This window comes from Astatotilapia calliptera, chromosome 6 (genome assembly GCF_964374335.1).
Source record: "Astatotilapia calliptera chromosome 6, fAstCal68.1, whole genome shotgun sequence".
Classification (NCBI taxonomy): Eukaryota; Metazoa; Chordata; class Actinopteri; order Cichliformes; family Cichlidae; genus Astatotilapia; species Astatotilapia calliptera.
Genome location: NC_137427.1, coordinates 6,997,958 through 7,014,347, shown reverse-complemented (window position 1 = coordinate 7,014,347; position 16,390 = coordinate 6,997,958). Strand labels below are relative to the sequence as shown.

General features: G+C 38.8%; 1 protein-coding gene and 1 long non-coding RNA gene across 2 annotated transcripts in view; one reads left to right on the top strand and one right to left on the bottom strand.

The window, feature by feature from the left end:
- The window catches only part of LOC145429373 (uncharacterized), a 323,103-nt gene that overhangs the window by 218,734 nt on the left and 87,979 nt on the right, over positions 1–16,390 (top strand). The gene's annotated exons all lie outside the window — the stretch shown is intronic.
- LOC113023394 (E3 SUMO-protein ligase ZBED1-like) lies at positions 8,273–10,489 on the bottom strand. The gene is made up of 2 exons (XM_026169397.2): positions 9,267–10,489; positions 8,273–9,102 (listed from the first exon to the last, which is right to left on the bottom strand). Exons 1-2 carry the CDS (start codon positions 10,331–10,333, stop codon positions 8,427–8,429), a joined length of 1,743 nt encoding a protein of 580 aa, XP_026025182.2. The 5' UTR covers positions 10,334–10,489; the 3' UTR covers positions 8,273–8,426.

Sequence of the window (16,390 nt, the reverse complement as noted above, 5' to 3'; positions counted from 1 at the left end):
AGTCAGAGACATTTAAAAGATTACACAGGTGTCATTAGGATTTCTCCTCTGGGGGATAGTATTGTCTGAATCAAATCCAGGCATAATGAAAGTTGGAAGGATTCAAAGGAAGAGTGCCTCTACCAAATCACACAACAGTGTAGTTGTTGAGATATTTCAGCTTATAAAACTGGCAAAGTCACTCTCATACTTAATAAACCGTAGTCTAGTGTCACTGATATGGTTAAAACCACATTATAAACATTAACAGTAGCGCTTTTATATTTTTATGAAGAATTTTTTTTTTTTGGTGAACCTGTGAACCATTTGTTCCGCTAAGGCAACGAAACAATTTATAACTTCAAATCTTCACAGCCCACTTCAACTGCTTTGGTGTTGTTTTAAGCACATGGTTTTTCGTTTTAAAAAATGCATAGCTCTATCCCAAAAGATGTCTTGGATTTTCAAGAAGTAATCACCATGGTTTTGCTCTACTTTCCCCATTCCCTGACCTCAATAGCTTTTCATAAAAAAAAAAAAAAAATCCCTATCCCACCCTTTCACTCCAGTGTGATCTTCACATGGCCTGGCACAAGTTCACAGACACATGAAGAAAAAGAAGAAGAGAAGAAGAGGAGCACTGGAGTCTGAAATCATGAGGGAAACAGCAGTCCCTCACTTGACGTCCTAAAAACAGAGATGATCTGTTTGTGTCTATCACAAGATAGCCCTCATCAAAGAGCAGGGATACATGTGACCAGAGTATGTGACTAATCTGGTGGTTGCCTTCATGAATGAATTGCCTTTGGGGTACTGATCTCACCCAGAAACAATCCAGGGTATGTTTATTTATGAGACTGGAAAATTAGAGGAAAAGGAATGAGAAAAAAAAGAGGTCACAGCTTGGATTAGTCTTAATATGGTAAAATAGGGTAATACGTTGGTATCAACAAGTTTTTTTTTTTTGTTTTTTTTTTAATCACGGTTTCTCTCCTGTTAACATTGTCCCCAAAATATTCTCATGAGAAATTTGGGTTAACATTATCCCATTAATTTTGAAAGAACTGAAATGGCAAAACTTAAAATTTGTGAGCATTAAAATCTATTGTTTAATATGGTTACTACTGACATCTTCTGACCTTGAAACAATTTCAAGTACGGCATGAATATTTTTCCCTGTAATTACCTCATTATGAAAATTTGATCTGAAAATTATCATCATGCAATCATGCAATTATCATTGCCCCACCATTACCCTGTTGTAACCAAAAAAATTGGGGGCATTACCTTTATTAAATAAAGGTCAGATACGTCCAAAATCTAAATTTGATAGATATGGGATCATACGTAACAGAACCATTTTTAATGCTACATTCTAAACAGATATGCGTGTCATTGGTAAAGAATTTGAGGTATCATTTTGAATCACTTAAGAAAGTAATCCAATTTAATTTGTAAATAACCCAAAGGCTTGAGTCTTTTGTGTTTCTTGACTAGGTTCAGGCTACTGTTTATAGCTGTTACAAATGGCTCTGTCAAGGACAGAAAGAAGCTGTTTTCACAGCTCTGATGACTTCACCAATCATTGCATTAAGTGTTATTGGACTGTCTGATGGTTAACTGTTTAAAAAAAGAAAAGAAAAAACACTGTTGTATTTTAAAATGAATAGTTTTTAAAAATAGAAGTGTTTCCTGATTTATAATGGCTTTAGTTCAGTAAATAAACAACTCTGTCTGCTTAAGTATTACTTATTTAAGTGTTTATTTTAAATGAAAATAAAATGACAATATAGACAAACATCTGGACTTCACCAAGCAGGCTGCATAATCTGAAGGTGGATACTGACATTCTATCAGCGGCTGTAAATTGCAGTGATGTGATTCCTCTTCTTCTTGATGGCAAACAGAGAGAATACAAGTCATGACAACTGATATGTCTTATCCATTTCATCTCCCCATAAAAGGTTGAGTGAGGTGACCAAGCTGTCTGTCTTAGCCACACAGCCTATCCCACATATTTCTCCCCTGGCAGACCTACTTCATTACTCTCGCTAAATAGACTTTCAAGAGACCTCATCAGCCATCATTTACACAGCCTGGTCCAACCACCTTTCACCATGGCCATCTCATCAGACATATACACACCCTGCCGTTCACACATGTATGGCACACCCATGCAGACTTCCTCCTTTGCCTTCTTATCCCTGGCTACCTCATCAGTCTACATGAGCCCACACACACTCTCACAAAAACACTCCCATATCCTTGGGCTCTATTCCCCAGCCACCTCATCAGGCCAGAGCAGACAGCTATTACAGTGTGCGCTTCAATGCCTATTTCTACTCCTATCTCTTTCCTTATCTGTTGGCAGGAGAGGTCTGCAACAACCTACTGACCAGAGACGTAGCCTCGCTGCCCTGTTGACCGGAATGCATTTTGTGAACATTTAGCAGAATGCATTCTAGCTTTTCACACAACAAACTCCATTCAACAGCTGTTCATTTGATTCATTTCACCTCATGTCAGGCAGGGTTGGCATTGTGCTTGCCATCTAGGTCAAATATGTTTCTAGATCATGTCAATAAGATTTCAGCTCACTATAAAGAAATGATTTCATTTCTAATTTGAGCAGAAAAAACCCCATTTAGAATCAAAAATTTATCCATCAAACTTACTGGTTGCATAATAAATCGTAATAAATTCAAAGATTAATCTTTAATTAAATTACTTATGGAACTTACTGTAAATGTTTTCAAAGTCAGAACAAAGCATTTTTAATTAGATTTCTGGTTAGACAAACAATGATTAATTAATCAGTCAGACTCAGCTCATCAGAAAATGAGGAGTGTGAAAAACAGGCACTCTATTTTCAATCATGCTGTTGTTAGTTTTTCTCAGGTTGTATTAGACACGGAGTCGAGACCCTCTTTTACAAGACTGTAGAAAGACTGTGATAGAAATGTAATTATTTGCTTTTTTCATTACTTTACTTTCTTCTAGGTTGCAGTAGGAGTTGCACATGGTTTGCCTAAAGCTGCAGTACAGTTACAAGGTATTGCTTTTTGATATGGTCACCATGTCAGATTAGGCACAGATTATGCAGTTGTAAATTATTTGCTACAGTTGGCAGAGACAAATGACTACATGTTGTATCTCAAGCAATCATAGCTTCCTGTTTTTCACACCCTACACAATGTATTTGGATAGGAGAAGCCAGGATCCAAATACAAGAAACAAAGATGAAAACAGACAACAGCATCAGTGATACAAGCACGGACAGATGATGGTGGTTTTCGGGGAAAGCACCGAAAGCAAAAAAAAAAAAAGGCAACTCCAGTCCAGATCGTTTGCCAGCTGTCATAAACAATGGCATAGTTCTTTTGGTATTACAAAGGTCTATATCTATTTATTTCTGTGTTGATATATTTGCTTCAAACCTTTTTCGCAAACTTGTTTAAATAATCATTATGTTTTAGGTTTTAACATTGACTCTTGGTCAACATACTGTAATGAAGCAGGCATTTTTATATGTTTATTTTTAAAGCTACACTGATTAATATTTGTTAGAAGACTGATGAATGAGTATATATACCCAAGAAATCCATTTTATCTTACTTAAAAAAAACAAGCACAACAATTATTAGTATGTTCACAAACTGCATCTAGCACAATCACAATCAGTTCTCTGGGTTGTGTCCTTTCAGGACAGAAAAAAAGTAAAACAAACAAAAAGAGTTATGGCCGAGATAACAATTGCTCTGCTTTTCTGTAACACAACAGACACATGGTCACAGGGCCTGGAACGTTTTGCCCTCAGCCACCTTCTCATTCTAAATTCTGGACAGGAAGTAGTGAGTTGGTAACCTGGGGTGACGGAATCAGGCCTCTGACTCACACACCCTGACCTCAAGGGAGGGAACAACCCAGTGAGGACAGAGCTCAGCCTCCAGTGCTAGGCTACTGCAACGTGCCTGACAGAAACAAACAGGCTAACCACAGGAAGAAAAAAAAACAACAACAACACATCACGGAGAGCATTTAAAAAGCCCCCCCCCCCCAATAAATAAATAAATACAAGATGAAAAGAAGGTGGCTTGATGTTCATACTGTACATTAGTGGAACAAGAAATGGCATTCATGTAGAAATATAAGGGGAAGTAAAATATATTAATAGTTTTTGAAATTGAATTTGAAATAAATAGTGTAAATAATGTAAGACATATGAGTAGCAAATGCATCGCTGTATAAGAGAAAACTAACAGGAAGTGTATAAGTGCCAAAAATGCTAAGAAAAAAAGGATGATGCCTACCCTGTCCCCAGCTGTCACAAAACAGCTTAAAACAGTAACAGTAAAATAAAAACAGAATATACCTGACCAGCTAGGGAAAAAAGCAAGAAAGAGCTTGGTCTATAGGAAAGAGAAACTTGAATTGCTGACTCAAAGCCTGGCATTCATTTCAAGGAGATGTGTCAAGCGGAGGGAGAGGGTGTTGCTGAGGGCATAGAGGTCTGCTGTAGGGTGGTGAAACAACAAAGCTAGTAACCTCTAGAGACCAACCTTATCTGACGCCTTGTCTCTCCCCCTCCCCACCTCCCAACCCTGCAGTTGCAGGTGCAGATGCCAAGTGAACATGAGGGCAGGCTTTTATATTTTTTTTCTTTGCAGTCATGCCCCCTCAGAAGAACACCTGGTCCCCACAGAGGAAAGGATAGAATAGGGGGAAGGGTTGATCTGGTGATAACTATCCCCTATGTATGTCTACTTATTTGCCCATTTTTCCCATTTCTTTTCACCTTCCACAAATTCAGGCCCTGTCTCCTCTGCCTCTCTCCCTTCTTCTTTCCTCTCCTGTTCTGCTATCTGGCTCTCAGCTGTCAGACTTAGAAATTGCAGGCGAGACAGGGGTCCTCTGCTGTTGGAGACGTGCAAGAAAAGACAGAGATCTTCAGTCGCACAGTCTGAGTTACATTTGACACACATATAAATGTAACATTTAGACCAGTCCTCACTTGCCAACCTGTGCATCTCTTGTTTTGTGTATGATAAAACAATCAAAAGAAAATGGATATAATCACTACTATTTTAGCTAAAATGACATTTGCTACTTATGAGACTTGCAAGGGCTCTTGATTTTGTCTGCACTCTCTCACTGTGGCCCACATTATGTGTATGAGAAAACATTAGAAAAACAAATTTTCTAGAGAGATATTTTATGTTGATTGCAATCAAATTTGAATGAGGTTGAAGCGTTATAATTGTGATTCAGTGATGAGCTCATTCTCAGAATAGCTGAAAAATAAATAAATAAAACAATCCCAGTTAAAATATTCAGTAAACACAGTTAACAGCAGTTTAATAGTATGGTAAATAAAAATGCACATTTATTAGGTGTTTGAATGTCTTCCTGCCATAGGTTATAACAGGTGCCGGGTGTAACATGTTCCAAAGTATAGCACGTTAATATTGTGTCCTGTTCTCCTAGAGTGTTGTCTGTCTCCTAGAACCTCTTCCATGCTCTTCTGACAATGGATCATATTGATGTACCATCCTGGAGGAGTTGGACTACCTGTGCAACATCTGTAGATTCCAGGTATTATCTCATGCAACTAACAGTGAAACTGACCCTAGCCAAATGTGAAACTGGTTTAAAACAGTTTCACTGGTTTAAAACAGCCAGAAAAGAGAAGAGGGAGGGGGAAAATGTCAGCAGCCTCCAACTGCAAAACCATTCCCAGTGGACTAGTTGTTCATTTCATTAACACCACTGAAACTGATTAATAACATTATCTGCTATTTTTGTGTTGATATGCTAACTGACCACATCAATATCCAAGACTGTTCATTTATTTACTTATAGCAGTGTACTCGTTTGTAACAAGATGGCATAAAGGAGGAATTTAGTGAAGGAATCTACTGTAAGCATCAACATCTTAAACTGAAATTAATCTCTGCTACACAAACCTAACACTGACCATGAACATCATACCCACTGTGCACCAGTCCAAAATAGAGCTTTACACACAGTATAGAAAACAAATCTGTTTGTTTTACTTTAAAATTCTCACTATTTTAATGCAAACTTGTAATAAGTTAGTATATCTCAGTTTGTTCTCCAGAATGTTTCACAATGTTAAAAAAAAAAAAAACTTCCTGTCATATACAGATCCAATATCTGATTTAAAAATATTGACGACTGCCAGTGCTACACTTCAGCCTCCTAGTAGCTACACCTATATATTATTTTTAAAATCCTATGTTGTCATTGTTCTCAAGTTCTTCTCAAGTTATCACATTGACAAGATTTTTTAGAAAACTTCACCTCTGACCGCTGAGGTCAAAGTCACCAGGATTCAAACTCATCTGAGATTTTTAGCAGATGCATCTATAGTATCAGTTTCAAACTCTTATATTACCTCTTTCATAAGTTGTCACATTCACAAAATTTTCAGAAAACTTGACCTCCAGCCTTGACCTTGAGATCGAGCTCAGTAAGATTTTTAGGAGATACAACTATGGTATCAATTTAAAACTCCTATTTTGCCTCGTTCTCGAGTTATAGCATCCACAAACTTGAGTGTCCATGCCGCCCGTCTGTCTAAATGACTCCCAATGGGGTGACAACAATACCCCATCATCTTTTCATGGCTGAGAGGTAAAAACTGAGGACATTGCACATAAGCTTTAGAGTTCCCGTTTACAAATGCCACTCAGCAGTTCTTTCCTTTGAATATAACCTCCCTTGTTTCGCTCCTGTCCTGTCTTTCTGACATCTTTCTCCATCTCTCATCCTTTTCTCTCCCTGGGAAATACAGTAGATGTAGCTTTAGGTAGCAGACACAGTGTGTGACAAACTGCATTTGTGTAACAAATTTGTGTTTGCTGAGATTTGGTGAGCCATTAAAAATGTTGTATTTGAAATTAATTGCCACAACACATTAATCCATTTACGCTCAATCCTCTTCTGTAGTGCTAGCTAGATGCTGAAGTAACACGATGACAACTTGACAACTATACACTATATGTGTCGCGCTGCTCCTAAATAATGCTCCATCAAATGACGTCTGATGTACCGCCGGTGTGCCAGCATCCCGTGACACACCGGCCCCGCCTACCTGTGCTGAAAACAGAAGCAAACCCATGACACCACACCAGAGAAATCCCACCAACTCCTAATATAAGTGATGGATACACCTATACGATTGTTTATTTTTTATGTTACTCTCCATTTAGACTCGAATTGGTATGTTTGAAGTAATATCCTCAAATTCCTCAAACCTAAAGTAACAAGCCTGTTTTGAAAATGTAAGGAGTAGAAAATATAGGTATTTGTGTAAAAAGTTGTCAGAAAAATAAACACTCAAATAAAAAAATTCTACTTAAATACAATGATTTGGTGCTTGTACTTGCCATCTCTGTTCTGTCAGTACACTATTTTCTCCTTAACGCGTGAGCCAGTCTAAAAGAAATTTTGCACGATCATTGTGACACATATAGTGATTATTAGCATCTATATGTTTTAAAAAAATATTTATGATAAGTGACACTTCCCAATATAAAGCATCTTGAGGCAACTGTTGTTGTGACTTTGCACTATATAAATAAAACAGAATTCAATTTAATTGAATTTTGGGGATTTTCCTATATATTTTCCTAATTTCATCATCCCCTTGTGTGCAATGTTACATTCTCTGTTTGAACTTATCATATCACGTTCAATGTAGATTACCGATGTGTAACTTAGGTCACCATTTTTATTTTATTTTTTTTAAATATGTGACTTTTTTTTTTCACCACAGAGTATGGAAAGACAAACTTGCAGTACTGTAACCTCCATTTCTGTCTGTACCTTTTTCTATAGTACAATCACTGTGATGATCGCTTTAAATTCTCTTTGGGCTACTTATCAACTTTGGGTTATGTTGTTAGTTTTGTGTTCACATTTTGTGGAACTGTAACCAAAGGTTTATATTCTTAACTGGTAATGCATCTCGGGTCATTTTATGGAGTAACACGATAATAATGTAATAAGTAGTGCTGTCAATAGATTAAAAAAAATTAACTAACTAATCTCACAATTTTCTGTTATTAATTGCGATTAATCTCAATTACTTTATTAATAGCCTGGCTCCAATTACATTTTTTTAATTCTTTATATTTTAAGATTGTAACAGACATTTATGCAACACAATGAAGTAAATGCAGAATAAACACAAAGAATGTATGCTGAAATTCAAAGAGAATTTTAATAAATTTCATCAATCTTTAACACAGTGAAAACTTACAAAAAACCTTTAAGGCCATCAACAGTGACTGAACCCAGGCCTACAGGTTAAAGTGAATATCATAACAATAAAGGGTGCACAAAACTCAGTATTTAAAACACAAAAAGACACAGCTGAAAACCCAGAATGTTGAACATTTTTCACTTCAAAGGAGCAATCTGGATTAGTCCTTCTTTGCACTCAGCCAGTTACTGAGGCAGACTATTCTGTTTACATTGTCTGATGACAAAGAAGCACGCTTCTTTTGAATGATGTGACCTGAGAGTGAGAATAATCTCTCACAAGGCACTGTGGTTGCAGGGGTTGACAGGTACTTGCGTGCAATAGGTGCCAGCCTGGCATGTGCCCCTTCTCTCTTTAACCACCACTGTAGTGGACACTCTCCTATGTCAATTTTGGGCTCTGCTTTGTACAGATTCAGACAGCAGTCTATAGCATCTTCCTCTTCCTCTTTATCTGAATCAGGAGAACCCAGCAAGCAGATGGACATCTTGCTCTTCTTTGGTGAGGGTTCCTCTGTTGTCTGAGCAGATGGTTGGTGTGCATCCGTCTCTGACATCAGAAGGTCATGTACTGATGCCCACACCTCTCTTCTTTCATCTTTGGAAAGGCATTTAAGATCTTTAAACCTGGGATCAAGGGCAGTAGCGATCTTCAGCCATGTGAGATTGCTGCTGTCCCTCCGCTGAGCTAGGTCTGTGGTAAAAATCTTCTTAAACCTCAAAACGTAGACTGGGTCATCATCTGAGGGCTCCATAATCCTGAACAAATGACACAAGGCTGGCAACACCATGGAACAAGAGACATACCGCTCTCCTCCCAGCAGTTCGGTAACATATCTGCAATAGAAAGATCAAGTCTGTATTTTTCTATTAATCACACAGAGACAAACATAAAAACTACATATGAAAATACACAGAGAGGTGGAGGTGGAGAACATACTTGAAAACAAAGCTAGAATGCAAAGATAGACACACAATCATGAGAAACAAAATGTATTTACCTGCAAGGTTCCAGTAGTTCCTCCAGCTTTTGCAGTCTGTCAAGCTCCTGGTCAGTCAACATAGTCACCTTGCTGTTTTGTTGAGTCAGGATGGTGGTCAGCCCAAATTTGTTTCTCTGGATCCGCTTGATCATCTCTAGGGTGGAGTTCCATCTTGTTGGAACGTCCTGAACAAGCGGTTCTGTTTGATGTCCATGTGCAGCTTGCTGTGCCTTTAATTCCTGAGCGTTTGCTGGACTATGCTTAAAATGTCCAACAATCTTGCGACATTTGGCCAGAGCCCTTTCAAATGCGCTGTCATTAAGAGAAACTGTGACCGTTCTTTGCAGAATGTGGGCCATGCAGGGCATGTGTTCAAATGGAAGTAGTCTGGCGGCTGCAACCATGTTACGAGCACTGTCGGTGCCAAGCGTGGTTACCTTGTCCTTGATTTTCCATTCGTTTGCAACATTCAGAAAATGGTCAGCACACGCCTCAGCATAGTGTCTCTCTTCAGTTTTACTCACTGTTAGTGCAAACGATTGCATAGTCCAGTCGTTATCAATAAAATGCGCCATGACCCCCAAGTAATTATCGTTGTTCACCGAAGTCCAGTGGTCTCCGGTGAGAGCGACATTCCTTACTTGCACAAGCTTGCTGGACTGCTGAGCCCTCTGGTCCCCATACAAAGTGTGCAGTCTCGACACAATGGTTCCTCTCGAGGGCAGATTGTAACACTCATCTCCTGATGCAGCACGAATGACTTCTCTCAGTCCATCATCTTCTACTATGCTAACTGGTCGGCAGTTTTTAGCTATCCAAACAACCAAAGAATTGGTTACCTTTTCTCTCACATTTTTTGTTATTCGTCCACAAGCACCATACTCCTGAAGCGTAGACTGGCGAGGTCCCGTAGAGGTGGATTCAGTTGGGTGTTTTGCTCTCAGGTGATACGCCAGTGATGAACTGCTTCTGTGGTACTTGAATTCAGCTTTGCAAATTGTGCATCTTACTCTCGTTTTGTCCAACAAGCCATCAGGCAACTTCTTAAAGAGAAACTTTCCACCCAAAAGTCCGCCCTCGTCCATGCTTGCGTGTGTTAGCTAGTGTTAGCTAGATAGTAGCATGGTGTCACTTCTTCTTCTAATCATTTCTGTCAGGCCAAACGCCAGCATAGCACACTGTTGCCCCCTCCTCCAGAGGTGCTCATGAATTTAAAGGTCTTAGATTACAGGAAATTAATAAAAAAACAAAATCAGCGTTAAATTTTTTTAATGCATTAAACATTTTGCGTTGATCTTAACAATTAACGCGATAATTTTGACAGCACTAGTAATAAGTAATGAGTACTGTAATTAATTTCGTTCTTTGGTGATTGCTTAAGTAAGATACTGAATTACTTTTGAGAAAAATAACAAGCAATGCACAATACATTAATTTGATTTAAGTAATGACCTCAACACTATCAGATGGATATAATTTTGATGTCTGAAAAGTGAAGCCATTTCAGGAGGCCAAAATGGGTTATCTTCCTTGCTTATAAAGCAAAGTCTGATTGTATAGACAGTTATAAAACAAAAACTTATCACTTATGAGCTCAGCAAACTCATTGGCGATGAGCTTATTCTCTCGCTTTCTAGGTTTCAATCCTGTTGAACAAAATATAATGCTTGTTTTACACTAAATCAAATGATAAAACACTACTTTAGAATACCATCAAAGTTGTTACAGCCATCATTTTTAGCGATTATATATTGTTAGAAGGTCACATGAATTCACTGGATCTGGCAGTTTGGATCTAGTCAAGTTACTGTGTCACACTATTCTATACTTTGGGCAGTGAGGCACGTAAGTCGTTTCTTCTGCTTGCAGTCACTAAGACATGAGAATGATGCTAACATTTTTATCCAATTGTCAAAGTGAGCATAAAGAAAGTTAACAAATTGAATGAAAATACAATATAAAATGTGTGACGAATTATATAGGGATAGTTAGAAATTAGGTCACTATGAGACCTCTGAACAGCATCAATGTGCCTTCCAAAGAATTATTCCTTTTTTTTGGATGCTTGAGAATGTTGTTCAAAATCTCACATAGGTGTTTTACTGTTTTGAGATCTAGTGACTACAAAAGCCATAGCATGTTATTCTCATACCGTTCGTCATACCGGTATGACGAACGCGGCCGTGACTCTGGCAGACGAGCTGAACACTTTCTATGCTCGCTTCGAGGCTGCAGCTAAGGACTCCAACAATGCTAGTGCTAGTGGCGCTAACGGCTGCAGACAGGAAGATACTGCCAGCACCGGAAACGTGCTCGTCATCTCCGAGCATGAACTAAGGAGAGCCTTCAAGAGAGTGAACACCGGGAAAGCAGCAGGACCAGACGGCATCCCAGGTCGTATCCTCAGAGACTGCGCATACCAGCTAGCTCCTGTGTTCACTGAGATATTCAACATCTCTTTATCTCAGTCGGTGATCCCCACATGCTTCAAAGAGTCCATCATTGTTCCTGTCCCGAAGAAACCCCACCCTGCTTCTCTCAATGACTATCGCCGTGTAGCCCTCACCTCAGTAGTGATGAAGTGTTTTGAACGCCTGGTCAGAGACTTCATCATTTCTTCACTACCAGACACACTGGACCCACTACAGTTCGCTTACCGTCCAAATCGTTCCACAGACGATGCCATCTCTCATCTCCTCCACACATCACTTACTCACTTGGACACTAGAAGGGGGGATTATGTTAAAATGTTCTTCATAGACTACAGCTCTGCATTTAATACCATAATTCCCTCCACACTCACCACCAAGCTGGAGCATCTGGGACTCAGCTCATCTATGTGTCAGTGGATCTCCAACTTCCTAACTGGCAGACCACAGGCAGTAAGGATGGGCGGACATATCTCAGCCTCCACCACTCTCAGCACTGGAGCCCCCCAGGGGTGTGTTCTGAGCCCCCTGCTGTACTCTCTGTACACATATGACTGTGTGGCCACTACCAGCTCCACCACCATCATCAAGTTTGCTGACGACACCGTCGTGGTGGGCCTGATCTCTGACAACAACGAGGCAGCCAACCTGAAGGAGATTAGGAATCTGGAGAACTGGTGCCAGAGGAACAACCTCCTTCTAAACGTCAGTAAGACAAAGGAGCTGATAGTGGACTTCAGCACTAAGCAGGAGAGGAACTACCAGACCCCTGTCATCAACGAGTGCCCAGTGGAGAGAGTGGACAGCGATTCCGCTCCCTGAAGACCAACACAGAGAGACTGAGGAGGAGCTTCTTCCCGCAGGCGATATGGTCTCTCAATCACACCACCACACAGTACTGACCCACACATATAGTTCTTACACACACACTGGACATTCTGGACATTGTTTTCACTTCATCACTTAAATCACTTTAAGCATATTTGCACTGCACAAGACATCATATGGATTGCACAACACTGGTCACTATATTCTTCATTTCCAGTTAATACTTGTACAGCTGCTGTTATTGTGTATATATTTATTTATTTATTTATTTATATTTCTTCATACATTCTTATATAGTTCTATACTGTGTATTGTGTATTTTGTTGGACAGTTATTTTATTTTCAACTTTAATTTATATATTTTATCTTATTCTTTCCCAGTTAAATTTACCCTTCATTCTAATTTGTGTTGTACAGTTATTTCATTTTTAACCTTCATTTTTTATATTTTATTCCTTCCTAGTTAAATTTACCCTTTTTAATTTTTCATATTTATTTCCTATCTTATTCATAGCCTTTTCCTTTTTTTTTTTCTTTAGGTCACGAGCAGTTGTCTAAGCATTTCACTGCATATTGTACTGTGTATGACTGTGTACGTGACAAATAAAATTTGAAATTTGATCTGAATATTATTGACCCATTCGGTAACAACAGATGTCCTGTGTGTAAAGACATTTTTATTCTAGAAGAGCTCACTTCCATTAAAATACCAGTTTTTCAACACATGGTACATATTTTCAGTGCCTTCTATCTAAGGGGCAAACTTGACCCAAACCATGCCAGTAAAACGCCTTCCTCTTTATGCAAGGTTGTATAAACACTATTTTTAAGTCACATATGAACTACTCACTATAGTGCTATTTTTCTGGTAAGTGATAGACTTGGATATATTAGATCAAATGGGAATATCTAACCAGTGAGCTCACAGCCCATTCAATATCAGCGTGACATGCTGACAAGATCAAAGAAAACCTACACACTGTCTGAACTTTGTTCTGCATTTTTTTCAGACGGTGTGTTAGGCAGACTACTTACTTGTTGCTCAATCATCAAAAACAGGACCTGCTCTATTGATGATATGGTTCAGAACTGATGAAACCAAAAGCCCAAAATATATGCCTCAGAGTTGATCAAAGTCTTTTTCTGCACAATACACAATATAGAATATCAGTGAAGCTGCTCCACTGGGGGCATTATGATAAAGGGAAATCTAAGGCTTGGTTATTTTGTTCCATGACCTGTTGACTTTCATGTTGATTTTAAAAGGTTTTAAAAGTCATACTGGAGACAGACTGGCCTACATAAATGCTAAAGCATTACTAAATGGACCTTGTCTTTTTTAACTTGGAAAAAAAAACAAATTATCATGTAGCTGCTACGCCATTGCACTTCTTTTAGAAATAAATTCTAATGGTCTTCTATCTTTGAAGCTGTGAAAAACAGTTATTAAAGAGTACAGACTGGAAGCAGGAGTTTGATGTTCAGTAGTTTCATTTTAATAAAGAGAGACAGAATCAAAAATTAGAGAACACCCCCCGCTCCAAATTACATAAAAACTATGAACTGGTTTGCATGTCAATTGAGTGAAATACATATTTGACCCCTTTCAACCATGGGCACAGAGATGACAGTTAATCAATCAATAGATGCTTCTGATCTCAACTTTTTGCATGTATAAAACACACCTGTCCACATAATCACTTTCTACCATTTCAACCTCCACCACAATGGTCAAGACCAGCGGTCCACAACCCCCGGGCCACCGTGCCGCGAGAGTTGAGGCACGGGTGTGAACTTTATGGTTTTCAGGTTTTTATCATGAACTCTGTTTCCCTGGGTCTTTTCCCGTGTTGTAGTTCTGTGTCTTATTTTGAAAGAAATATTTACGCATTACCATAGCGACCAGAGAGCATTAAGGGGCAGAGAGGAGGATATTACTCTCAATGTTGTTGGCGCATTTCAGGAGTACGCTGCTAATAATAATAATAATGGATTGGATTTATATAGCGCTTTTCAAGGCACCCAAAGCGCTTTACAATGCCACTATTCATTCACTCACACATTCACACACTGGTGGAGGCAAGCTACGGTTGTAGCCACAGCTGCCCTGGGGCAGACTGACAGAAGCGAGGCTGCCATATCGCGCCATCGGCCCCTCTGGCCAACACCAGTAGACATAGGGTAAAGTGTCTTGCCCAAGGACACAACGACCACGACAGAGAGCCCAGGGATTGAACCGGCGACCTTCCGGTTACAGATGCGCAACAGAAAATATTTGGAGAGACCTAAGACGCCAAAAATCAGCCAAGAAACCAAGATTTAGTGAGCTCCTGTAAAGAGATGTGGGCAGAGTCCCTCCTGAGATGTTTGCAATCCTGGTCACTACACTACAAGAAATATTTTGTGCTTCTCAACAAGTGATCCACCATCATAAAATTAGAGATGTTTGATGGTTGTGAGTGAGTGGCCAAACTTACAAATTCCACATGGGGGCACATAATTATTCTCCCAAATGGACAACAAACTGTAGCTTGCTTGTTTAATTCTGTCATAAAAACCAAAACGTGTCTAGACAGAACATAATGTAATCACTATTTATTGACTAAAAAAATTAATAGTATTAATAGTATTAATATTTACAGTTACTTTTAGAAGATTCTCCTCAACTGTTCAGTCACTGGATGATTCCTCTTCTGTCCATTGTGATCCACAAACTCACCTTTAATAAGAAGATTGTAATGTAAGTCCTTTTTGTAAAAGCTTACAGCCACACAATATTTCATTGTTCTATTAGGACACTGTATCTTCCTCAATTTATGTTCCCTTTTTTGAAAAGCATTACCACCATGAAATACTATACTGTACATAGACACAGTTGTTCAATAGTAATGCATAATTCCTCTTAGGCTTATATGGCTCAAGGCTCTTTCTTCCCTTCCTGAGGTGTCGTCAGTGGGCCTTTGATGGAAAAACATGGCGTGTTAAGAAAAAAGGGAGCAAATGAGCATTTATGTTTTTATTCCTGCTGAGTATTGTATTGTTAAATGCTAATGGGAGATCAAAGTGGGTCTTTGTTCTGTGAAACATTTGTTGAAGTCTTGTCTACTTACTGTTTACGTTGGAAAGGAAATAAACTTTTCTTTTGACAACAGCTTCTAAAGGAAAACCAGAAAAATTGTAGATTGAGGCATGTACATCTGCTGAAAATGTATACACAAAAGAAGAGACTGAGACACAAGCAGTGGAGGGAAAAATTGATATCTCATACTGTCAGTCACAATGGGAAACCCCTTGTGTGATACCCCTGTGGCACTTTACCCCCACATTGCCAGTGGAGACAAGAGGAAACAAGCCACATCCGCCCTCAGAGAGAAGAATCAAGGTTTTTCCTGGCCGGCAAGTAGAGTTGTGAATAAAAAATGTCAGGAAGCAAAACTAAATAAAACTACATAAGCATGCTTGTAGAAAACCCAAATAGGGAACCTTTGGATGTCATTACATCATTTTTTGTAATCTGAATTATATCTGCATTGAAAAAACCTTAAAAACAAACAAACATGAATAGAGGTACCCTGCTGCTTGGAGATATGGTGGGCAGGTTCTGGCATATACAGTGATTAAAAAATACTTCCTACTGATACATGCACATGGACACGAGCCAGAACATGTTTTATCAATTGGTTGACATTCACCATGACCTCCATGACGAAAATCCCAAAACACATAAGTTCTTTTCTCTTTTTTTGCTGAATTAATTAAGGAAACACAAACTCGAGTACATGTACAATGAATATATCACACTGAAAAGGTCTCATCTAGTATGAGATTTCAAATAAAATATCTATTTAGAAAGACACTGAGTTCATGTATTTGTGTGTGTGTGTG